Source organism: Carcharhinus amblyrhynchos, chromosome 3, assembly GCF_965287045.1.
Source record: "Carcharhinus amblyrhynchos chromosome 3, sCarAmb.v2.hapA, whole genome shotgun sequence".
NCBI lineage: Eukaryota > Metazoa > Chordata > Chondrichthyes > Carcharhiniformes > Carcharhinidae > Carcharhinus > Carcharhinus amblyrhynchos.
Genome location: NC_137326.1, coordinates 101,521,258 through 101,533,612, shown reverse-complemented (window position 1 = coordinate 101,533,612; position 12,355 = coordinate 101,521,258). Strand labels below are relative to the sequence as shown.

At 37.2% G+C, this 12,355-nt stretch overlaps 1 protein-coding gene across 1 annotated transcript in view; it reads right to left on the bottom strand.

Annotated features, from left to right (window-relative positions):
- Positions 1–466: 466 nt before the first annotated feature.
- The window catches only part of nlgn1 (neuroligin 1), a 546,094-nt gene continuing 534,205 nt past the window's right edge, over positions 467–12,355 (bottom strand). Inside the window, exons 7-8 of the mRNA XM_080185610.1 lie at positions 8,541–9,330; positions 467–3,321 (exon numbers count right to left, since the gene is read on the bottom strand). Coding sequence (XP_080041736.1) covers positions 2,496–3,321; positions 8,541–9,330 — 1,616 coding nt within the window. The 3' untranslated portion in view covers positions 467–2,495. The remainder of the gene's footprint in view (positions 3,322–8,540; positions 9,331–12,355) is intronic.

Sequence of the window (12,355 nt, the reverse complement as noted above, 5' to 3'; positions counted from 1 at the left end):
GCTATACTGCATGTCCTCAACTATGAACATCTTTAAACGTTCTACGTACATTTTACAGACAACATCACTGATGGCTGTCGGAGCAGAGGGCTCATCTTCTAATATTTACAAAATATTTAGTTTTTTCAAACAGAACATCAGAGCAAGCTTCCTTTGAACAAAATAGTTTTGAAAATGTTATTTGCTGGAGGGTAATTAGAGTTTCCATGATCAAGTAGTTTTTGTATTCCACCTTTTTGATGTTAAACACAAGAAAAACATATGCTATAAAATTACAGCGGATTCAAGGTAATCAGTTTACAGACGCACACCATATTTTGTTATTTATATATATATTATATATATAATATATATCAACTAAACAATATTACTGAAGACAGAAATTTCTGCCTCCTAATTTTAAATGAGTTTCAAAATACCAAAGCATGTTGTTAGCAAAAGGAAACTTCTGCAAAAAATGTCCAAGGTCACCTTTTTTGACAATAGATGATAACAATTAAACCACTGCTTTTCATATCACAACCTATTGTATGAGAGTTAATTAACCGTGCTAAAAATCCAGAGAAACTATAAAACTCAAAAACTTTCTTTTAATTTTTAAGATTGAATCAAGTAATTATGATTATTACTCCTTCCCCTTATAAATTGTCTCAGAAATCCCAAAGGATTTTGATAATGTTTCTTCCAATTAGTTATTTTTCAGATTATTCATGATAAACTTTTGTCAGAAAAACAATTCTAAATCAGTTTTGATTCGTGCAGTTATGGGAAAATACTTTAAATGAACAGCAAATATATATGCAACACTAAATTATTGATTTTAATTGGTGTATTTGACTTTTATGTGCATTGTAGTGAACCACATAGAACCTATTACATACTGATAGTAAATGCGAAGCAGATGTTCAGAAGTACCTAAATGACTGAAAGACAGATATACACGGTTATTATTTGAAAAGGGGCAAAAGATTATTTTTGCTGTAACATGTTTTTAGCTGAATTAATGGATTTTTAGGCATGCACAACAAATTAAACAAATGTTGTAAGCCATTCAAACCAAAAAATAATAATTTGGCAAAAGTACTTCTAGCAACACCTTTTAAAAAGTGGCAGTGGTGTCACAGTCAATCAATGCTACATGGTAACGTTATATTGAGCAAGTTGTAAACTTTCAATTCACATAACTAATAGAAACAAGAATGATTAACAATAATAATTTTCTGCCATTTTTCCACATTTCATATGTCAATATTAGTACAGGATGACTGGCCTCACCTTCATAGTTCTGAATTATTAGAAAGACAAATGTCCCTTTGACTGCATTCACAGTCTTGTAAAATCCAATCAAGTTGTCCATTAATAAAACTTATTATGAGTCAACCTTTACTAGAACTTCCATTTATATTGGCATAGTATCTGGTTTCTCATTAGCCTCTGCACAAACCTATAGAGCAAGCATACTCCTGTCAACCACTTCAAAAATATCTATAGATAAATTACAGAAAACAAGACTTCCCTTACTGCATGATCTGTTTGATAAATTGGCACCAAATAAAGCTAGAAAAGGAAAGGAATTTGATGAAGAAAAATTACAACATTGAAAGTTCCCTTTTCTAGAATTTATGATCGTGAGTGTTCACTTTACAATTATTCTAGCACACATTTATACAAAACTACTTTCTTTGATCTTTTTAATTGAAACTACTAAGAACTTATTTTATTGGATTTGCATCAAACTCTTCCTCAGTTTGTGCCATTCGATGAAGGAAGTACTTTTTTTTAATAAGGATTTGAATGGGGTTGCAAAGTATGTTCTTATCACAGCTTATTGAGCAGCACAGTCGCCAAGCAGATAAATAATCATGCGTATCGTGCTAAAAATGTCCTGTTCCCACGTTTGCCAAAATTGTGTTATAGCACTTTGCAAAAAGCTGTTCATGGCAGTAATTGGTTTATTCTTCTGTCTTACTGATAGAGAGCAGTCATATCCTTGTGCATGAATACTCTACCCAGAACTTAATATCATGTACTTCATGTACATTTCATATGTAAATTTGTACAATGGCACTGTTTCAAAAATAAAATAAACAGAATTTGTGTCATCTTATGAATCTTCACCTTTGTGCATTTGTGTAGTCTTCAAAGTTTGTTTGTTTGTTAATCCTTCTTCATTTCATGCCTAATGGTACAACATTGCTTTTGGCACCAAAGCAGAACAACAGAGTTCCAAATCTTCAGAGAAAAATACTTTTCCATTTCCAACAGAATTGTGAAAGATTGCCATCTATGAGAATTTCTTTTTAAACTGATCTGATGGATCAAAACTTACTTTGTCTCTCAGGAATATACCCAACAGTATTGGATACAATTACCAACAGATTGTTTTCTCTTGTTATTTAGTAATGGTCATGCACCATGAACACCAATTTAAATATGATCTTCACTAGCAATCTCACACCTCTTTGATTTCTCGTTTTCTTAAAATCTTTGCCTGGCTATACCCTGGTTGTTGAATGTGAATGGGGGTGAGGATGTGGAAGGGTGTTGTTTTGTCCTCCAGTAAATGTGTTGAATGTGTGGAGAGGCTGCATTCCAGGTATGGTATTTGGAATCATTGTAATGGTGTTGGGGGTCATTAAAGGTATGTCATCTGGAGATCGCCTCATTGCTAACGTATAATCCGGAGGACAGGCTGTCCGCAGAACAACCTCATGTGGATGGATAGAATCACATTCATGATCAAGATCAGTGTGCTTCATCTGCAGGGACATAATCTCTTCTTCTTGTGCATGGGTCAGGTCATTGGTGGTATTACGCTGAGGGCTGCATCTTCTATGCACATCATGCCTTCTCTTATCCTTCTTATAATACAATGCTGCAAAGGCAAGGATGTTCAAAAACAACAAGGAGGCTCCAACAGCAATAGTAACACTTAACTCTGTTGAATAGTCCCTTTGATCAACCAAGAAAGGACCTGCTGAATGCTTCTGGTCATCCTGTTTGACAGTAGGGAAGACTGAAGTCACAGGACGTTTGGTGGTAACAGACCACTTCTTTGATGGTCTATGAGTAATTTCAGAAGGGACTTTTGTTGTTGTAGAAGTATACTGGGAAATATCATTCAGACTATGTAGGTGAGGAACCAACTCCAACCATAAGTTGACTTTATTAGCTCTGTAGTGCTCTTTAACACGTGGTTTCAGTCCAATATGAAGGTAGAGCTGATCTTTCTGGGAATATCTTGACCAGGCAACCTCTTCAAAACGGTTCGGCTTGGTGTGGATAAATTTAGTATCCTGAGGAACAGGCTGATTTGGGTCACTGGAGGGAATAAATTTGGAATTTGTGGGTTATGAAGAAAACGCATAATTTACAAAGAAACAACTATTTTCCCCGAGCATCCCATTGTAAGCTTTATATAGTAAACATTTTTGTATGGACCTGGCAATAAATGCTGCAGCCTAGGCTTTAAAGCAATTATTCTTGTGTGATAAGTAATAAAATAAAAATGAATTTAACTCTGCAATACAAAACCTCATCATCTTAAGGTGAATTTTAAGTATGACACAAGTGTTGTCCTCTTTGGAAATTATTTGGTATATATTTAATCAATCCACAAATCCAAACATGGTTTAATATTTAAAGCTAGAATATTTATATAATTTTTAGAAGGGGTCAGACAGGGGCAACTGCAAGGCAATCTAAGATAGGATTGGAGTTTGTTACTGTTAATCTACAAACTATGGTAAATACGATTGGTGAGCTGCAAGAAAAACTTGTCACTCGAGAAAATAATATGATGGAAAATACAGAGACTTGGCTGAAAGAAGGAAGGATTAAGAATGTTCCTGGCCCCGGGAAATTCTGGAAAAATACAGAAGCAATAAAAAGATGGAAGATGGGCAGTGTGGAAGGTGGGAGAGGGGTGGGTGTGGAGGTGATGGGTATTGATGAAAGATATCACTATAGCACTGGAGAAGGATGATGGAGTTGAAGGACCAAGGACAGCATCTATTTCATTTCAATTAAGAAACAATAGAGGAATTATGACACTGTGGCCAGGATTTTCCGGCCACTCTTTCCCCCATTCCCCGTAGTGGGTTTTCTCATGGCCAGGACAGCTCACCATTGGCGTCCAGCTGGACCTTCTGATATTGCTGGAATCAATGACCATTTGTGTTGCTCACTGGCTGCAGCACCAGGGAACCTTCATTATCCTCTGAATGTGAAAGATGTTACCTTCGGTGGGACCAGAAGATCCCTCAGCATAAGAGCTGGAAAATCCCACTCTATGTCTCCTATGGACCATCAAATAGTGAAAAGGAGATAGAGGAGAACGTTTGCAGCCAACCTATAAGAATAAAGTTACCATTGTTCCAGATGACCTTCAGCTGCTCTTCCCTTTGAGGGGGAGAACTGACTGGTCGTGATTTAACCTGAAAATCACTGCACCTCAGGTGATAAGCAAAGGTTGAGAAGGCGGAGCTTCATAAATAATCTCAGCTGGTACAGGAATTGAATCTGCACTATTGCCATTGCTCTGCATAACTAACCAGCCAACTTACAGAAAGGTGCAAGGAGTACAGAGTACTGACAATGGAACTGCAATTACCCTAACATAGGGAGAATTTTATGTTCCCTCAAAGTGGGTTCTGAGGCAGGAAGGAGTAAAATTACAGACAGGATTCCTTCAGGATCCCACCTGCCCCACCCTGGATACAATTTCATGGTTGTGCAGGCAGGGTCTTGGGCGAGAAAGCACCCTTTCATCTTCTATTGCCCTTACTTGGCCACTTAAAGTTGTTTTCCCACCCAGCCTCAATTTTTAGGTTGGTGGGATTGGGTATGATTAGGCTGGGAAATGAACTTTTCTCCATCTATGGTGGAAAGGGGGTACAGCACCTCAGTCTGAAGTCTCTTCAGATTTGGCACCGTATTCTCCTCCATGGCCTTGGAGCTCTGGCCCTGCCTCCCTCCCTGGTCTACCCATCAACGCTGGGAACACTCGACCCTGGGACACCAACACTTGCCTTCAGAACAGCCCTGGGTCTTAGTTCTAGGTAGAGCGCTGTAGTACCTCTCCTGGCCACCACAGTGCTGTTTCTGCACAAGTTGGGGAGCTGTAGGCTAATCAGATTGGCCAGCAGCTCTCACAGGTGGGACTTCCTTCCAAGGGCAGATGAAAGTTCCGCCCACTGCCAATCATCACTCAAGTGAACATTAAATGGCAGTGGTCTATCAAGAGATGACAGTAGTGCGTTATGTGCTCTCTCTTATGATGGTGAGCGTTCTACACATGGACTTGAATAATAATAGTGCAAAGAACAAGAGTAGGGGAGGAACTCCTGAAATATGTGATTCCAGCCCAATGAAGAAGGAAGTAATGCTGGATCTTGTTTTGGGAAAGGAAATGTAGTAAATGGAGTATCTTTCGGTGAGAGAGCATTTTGGGATCAGTGATCATAAAGTCGCTGGAATTAGAATATGAAAAAGGACAAGACACAATCAAGCATAAAAATACATAACTGGTAGAGGGCTAACTTCATTGAATTAAGAAAGGATCTAGTGAAGGTGGGTGGTAATCAAAAGTTGGAAGGCAAAACAGTAATTGAAATGTTAAGGAGGGTTGGGGTGGATGGGCTTCAAAGAGAAGATAGTTTGGATGCAGATTACAGGGGCAAGGAAGGGCATCTACAGCTAGAGCTCCCTGGATGACTAAAGTTTAAAATGAGACAGATAAAGGAGGCTTCTGACAATTACAAGGCTCATGATACAACAGAGAACTAAATGGAATGTAGAAAAAATAAAGATATTCAAAAGTGAATTGGAAGAAAATATGTTAGATTACAAGCTAACATTAAGGAGAAACAAACAGTCTTTTATAATCAAATAAATAGGAACAGGTAGTCAAAGAAATAGTGGGGCTGATTAGGGGCCAAAAAAGAGACCTTCTTGTGGGTGCAGAGGGCATGAGGTGTTAAATATACAATTTGCATCTATCCTTACGAGAGAAAAGGATTATGGCAATGTAGTAGTAAGGGAGGGGCCAGTAATGATATTTGATAGAATTAAAATAAAGAGAACGCACTTAAAGAGGTTAAAAGGTCTCAAAGTAGAAACATCGCTTGGTCCAGATTTGAAGCCAGATTTGAAGGTATGGCATTGTGCCAGAAGACTGGCACCTCAAATGAGAGGATTGCAAGTGTTACATTCCCATTCAAATAAATGAAAACAGATATGTCCTGTAACTGCAGGTCAAACCCTAACATCAGTGCTGGGGGAACTTCTTGAGACAATAATCCCAGCCAAAATTAACTGGTACTTGGAAAACGGTGAGCTAACAAATGAAAGTTTGTACAGACTTGTTAAATATAATTTTTTAATGAAACAATAAGGATTGAAGAGAATAATATGGATGATGTGGATTTTCAAGAGGCATTTGATCATTTAAGTTCATGGAATTAAAAGGACAGTGGCATCTAAATGTAAAATTGGCAAGGGTTGAAAGGAGAACAAAGGTTATTTTTTAGATTGGAAGGAAGTATACAATGATGTTCCTCATGCTTGGTTTTAAGATAACTGCTCTATTTGATATGAATTAATGGTTTGAACTTGGCTATTAGAATGTAATTCCAAAAGTTTGCAGATGATATGAAGCTTGGAAATTTAGTAAACAACAAAGAGGATACCATTCTTCCAGGGGCATATAGATACACTAGTAAAATGCGTAAAACATGGCAGATTAAATGTAACAAAGAGAAACGTGAAATGATACAGGCCAGTAGGAAGAATGAATAGGTACAATATGGACTAAATGGTACAACTTTAAAAGAGATGAAGGGACACTGGGACTTGGGTGTTTATTTACACAAATCTTTGAAGGTAGCATGACCATTTGTTAACAATCATGTGAGATGTTTGGTGCTATTAATACAGCAGTATAAAAGCAAGGAAATTAGAGCAAACCTTCAGAACTTACTGATTAGACCTTAGCTGGAATACTGTGCTTAATTTTGCTACACATTTTAGGAATGTTATGAAGGCCTTGGAGAGGGTCCAGAGAGATTTACAAGAATAATCTCTTATTCTTGTAATGAGGGATGAGGAACTTCAGTTTTGTGAACGTTGGGGCTGTTCTATTTGAAGCAGAGAAGGTTAAAAGGAGGTTTCACTGAAGTGTTCTAAAATCATGAATAGCTTTTACGGAATAAATGAGGAAAAAATAACTCCACTGGAGGATGATAAGTAACCAGAGGATACAGATTTAAGGCAATTGGCAAAAGAATCAGAGGCAACACGAGGAAATTTTTTTAAAGAATAGTGAGTTGTGGTCTGGAATACACAGACCACAGAAATCACAGTAGAAGCACGTTCAGTAGTAACATTTGAAAGAGAATTAGATATACACTTGAAGGAAAGAAATAATGGACTATGGAGGAAATGCAGAGGAGTAAAACTATTTTGATATTTCAACCAAAGAACTGGCTCAGGTATGGTAGGCCAAGTGGCCTCCTTCTGCATTTTATCTTGCTATGAATAAAAAACAATCACAAGAAATAACTAATGAGGTCTAATAAAAAAATTCCAATTTCAACTTCATTCTACTTTTGATAGATTGACATAAAACATTTGCTTATTAAACTTAATGCTTTCGTATTCTGCTTATACCACAAGCTGCAAATTACAATTTCAATATGTTGTATATCTCCATCAAGTCTTGATTTATCAATCTCAATTAAAGGGCAGTATGGTGGCAGAATGGTTAGCGCTGCTGTCTCACAGCATCAGGGACCTGTGTTGAATTTTGGCCTTGGGTGACTGTCCGTGTGGAGTCATCACGTTCTCCCTTTGTCTTTGTGGGTTTCCCCTGGGTGCTCTGATTTCCTTCCACAGTCCAAAGATGCGAAAGTTAGATGGATTGGCCATGCTAAAGTTCCTCTGAGTATCCCAAGGTGTGTAGATTAGATGGATTATCCATAGGAAATGTGTGGGGTTATGGGCATAGGGCCTGGGTAGGATGCTCTGTCAGAGAGTCAGCACAAACTCGATGAGCCAAACAGCCTCGTTCTACACTGTAGGGATTCTATGATTCTATGAAATCTAATATAATTATTGATCGTCATGTTACATTAATTTACTCTGGAATTGCTGAGGATCTATTCAACAGTGTGGTGGAAATTTCAGTTTGAGAGAAAATAAACAAGACTGTTCTGACAAGTATTTTGAAATAATTATGTGCAATATTTAAGATGTACTTGTAGGGAATGTGGCTTTAACTTCCAATTAGCAGGTTACTTTTAGTTAAATAGCTCATTTCAGCAACAGCCAGCAAATGAGATCAGAAATATTTAATTTAATCTAAATGAAATCAAACGATGGCTGCATTGGACTCTAGTTAAAATAATTGACAATTAGAGCAAGAGATTGTAAAGTAACAATAGACAAGATTAGAAAAACTTCCAGTACAATATTAAAATTTGTGAATGCGCAATTTGATTTTGTAGGTTTCAATTACCATTACCACTTCTACCTTTACTTACCCTGTTTTTGCGAAGTTTGTCCAGTATGTCATCACAACGGCGCTTAGCATGACATCGTTTTTTGAGAAATTGCAAGGGAATAGTTCAGTAGCACCAATCATTGGGATCCCAAACACATAAGGGATTTCATCTCCATGAGAAGCATCAGCCCAAGCTGGCATCATGTCACTCTGGCAGTGATGATAAAAGGCATAGAAGAAAGTAGGTGAACCAAAGCCTGAGTGAAGGTCAGCTGTTGCTACTGCGGGTGCCACCCACTGATGATCAGTAAACAAAGCCAACAACGTTTTCCTCCTGGTTTCCGGATTATGTCGATCTGCCCAATCCGTGTACATGAATTTGATGGTCTCCCTTAGGACGTCCTTGCCTTCAGGATAACCATACAGGTTATCCACAAAATTAGACACAGCAAAGTCAAAATCACTGGCTGAAACTCCATCCTCATTGTCCACTATGCTTTCGACAAATTTATATCCCTCACCTTGATTCACTCCCAGCATGATGTCATAGTTAAGAAATTCACCCTGTTCCATGAGAATTTGAGGGTCATCAGGTATAACATCTCCATCAATGACTGGTCCAAAGGCAATATGGTATCTTGCAGGCTGGATGTCTTGTTCAATAAGTTCTTTGTACTGTTTAGTACGTAAGCATTCTATCAAGTCAACGGTATCTATCATGGTGCAGCCAACTTTAGTGGCCAACTGCCTTGCGAACTTTGCTGGCTGATAGCTGACTGCCCAGCTGGACAAAGCGGTACCACTTTGTGCTATTGCTCTCTGAAAAAGTCCTGTGGACAGATATCATAAAGGGTACTAAGACAGTCATCAAAGCTTATTTTAACATGTAACTGTTAGAAATTAATGAGAACTAGTGGTGGCACTTGGTCATCAAAGTGGTTCAAAATTAATGTTATGCATAAACAATACTCAGTAAAATTATTAAAACAGAGTTCACAATTATACACAGTCCAAATTAACTAGTCCTAGAACTAAAATCTAGGCCCTTCAAGAAAAAAAGACTTTCCTTTAGATTATCTGCAATGCCCTACTCTTCATTTTTTAACTACTTTTTGGATTATTTAATGCATTAGTTTTATATTTATGAATTCTATCAACTCTGCAGCTGACATTAGAACTGGCAAATGCGTCAAAGTCCCAATGGCAATGTTACTTACTCCAGGAACTGGCCAGCAGGAACACCTAGATACAACACTATCAAATATATGTTCTAACTTAATTCATAAGAATTGAATTCACCATCATGAGCTATTATTTGTTAAATGTTTTGTTTCACCAGACAATGCAGCTTCCAATTCTAACTTTTAATTTATTTAAATATGCATCAAATTTCTGTTCTAACAGTCCCTTTTTCTTCAAGGTGCTGACGTACGTTCAGCATTTTCAGTGTCTATTTCGGGTTTCACGTAGGATCCTTACGTATTAGTTTATTAAGGACTGGTAAAGGCCAATCACTTACTGAATTAAATATCAAGTCCAGAACCTAATGTGGCAAACATAGGGGATGTTCAGTATGGTTTCTAGAATATATAACTGTTGTGTTTAGTACTAGCTGTAAGGTTGTCTATTTAAGTTATGAATAATGATGAAATACTGAAAAGTGAAAAAGACTCAATGTATTTGTTCATTAACCAGCTTCAACAACTAATAAAGAATTTAAAGCCAAGAAGAAATTGGTAAGTTTAATGAATAACATTTAGGATAAACCTAGTGTTAAATATATAATATGTCATTATATTTAGGATTAATTGGTGATAAAAAGAAACAATATTTTATATCACTCCATGGTTGGTCACGGCTATATCTTAAAGCTAAGAGCTAAGGTAAGTGGTCTTAAAGTTGGTTGGTTGGTTTGTCTACAACAGAACAGCTTCACATGTTGTTCTCCCTTAAAGGTTACAGCTTGGTTACAGTAAGTCCCCACAGGATGACACCTAGGTAACCCAATTCTACAGGAAGACCTAAACATCAATAGATGGATTTCCACTGAAATTTTATTTAGCTCAAAATTTATTTCAAACGATAGAACATAGGCTGGAACTCTACCACTGTGTCTGTCACGGAATCAGAACGGGCGAGGGTCCAATAATGGAAATCTCCATTGATCTCGGGTGGAAATTTCCAGTCTCGCTCGAGCGAGGCCGTAAAATCCTGCCCATATTTGTGGATTGAGTTAAAATATGAGGAAAATCTCTTGTGCTTTAAAGAATATCACATTTCTTCCCACAAAGGTTCTGTTAGAAAATACAGAAAACCAAGAGAATCATTTTGAGTCCTGGGAGCCACCACCAAGTTTAAACACATGAAAGAAGAGAACATTTCAGAATTTCCTGCTTTTTTTGTGTTTGACTTTCAATCTCAAAATAGCTTCTTTACATTTGTTAGTTTAATTGCAAAATATTTGAATTCAAGTGCAAATATAGGATATAAAAAATAGCTCCATTTCAGAAAAATATTAAACGCGAAACAGTGAACTAGACCTTAGGAAAATAAGTGACAGTAAGGCAACTTCAACTCTTTAATCAAATTATTGCACCATGTGAGAATGGTTCTATGCGCCAGCATGACAGATGATAATTGAAGGAAGATGAAGTATTCAAAACTTAAAGTACACACATTGATCAGTATATCAATGAACTCTCTTTAAAATACTCCAAGTTGGAGCTCAATTCCGTAAGCAGCTTCAAATAAATCATCAACACTTAAAAAAGTGATCATGTCAAACCTAGTCATTTTTGCAGCACTGTGCAGGCATAAAATATACTTAAGATCTTTGAAACAAACAGCAAAGATCCTGAAACAAAATTATCTGTGTACTTAATATTTCAGGGTTTCTCTTCAGTGTATTCAGACAAGTCCCAAGTTATTTGTAAGTCCTGATATAACAGGCTTACATCTCTCCTATTTTCAGATAGTGCCTTCCATATATCAGAAAATGGGAGGAAAAATATTAATGCAGTTTTGCCAGATAGTGAAAGGCACAAATTTAATTTGCAGTACTCTCTCAGGAGATGTTCTCCCGATTCAGTTAGTTTTTTCAAAAAAAAAAGAAAAAAAATGAAATCACACAACAGGAATGACAGTGGACAAACAGAACAGAACTGAGAGGCAGGCAATGATCATGCAGAAGGGTGAATGATGTATGGCTGGTGCAAGATGCAGAAAATAAATGTGATGGGCTAATGGACGACAAAGTTTGCCTTCTACCTAAAATCTAATCTACTCTACTAGTGATAGGCATGTGGGGTAAACAGATACTCACGCACATAAACATCTGCTTGTGACCTCGATGCTTTGACAATTTTGGATCATGCATGCAAAACATTCAAACGTTTTTCAGATGACAGCAAGCGGCTCATGCATTCTCAAACAAAAGATTTCTGAACCAGGCACAAAATTTTTTTCCTTCATTTTATTTGAAATTCTACAAATCGAATAACATCACTGGTGCCAGAATAAAAGTAGAAAGTGCGGCGGCATGACAAAGGACTTTAATATGTCTGCCCGTCATTAGTAATATAATTTGGCAGCATATATTTCAAGAAGTGGCTTCATTTTGACAGACAACCACTTTTATAAGAAAGGGAAAGAACCAAAAACGTCAGCTACTTTGATGTGCTGGTGTGCTGTTCAGAAGTCCACTAGAATTTGTGTTTTGCTGTTGTTTATAAAGATCAACAGGATAGAGAAAGTGTGTCACTCAAAATGTGAGCATGCACATAAGAGTTGACTCAGAATAAAAAAAGCATCTAGTACAGCCAAAGAGGTTGCTCTTTTCTGAGTTTCAGTCAACAA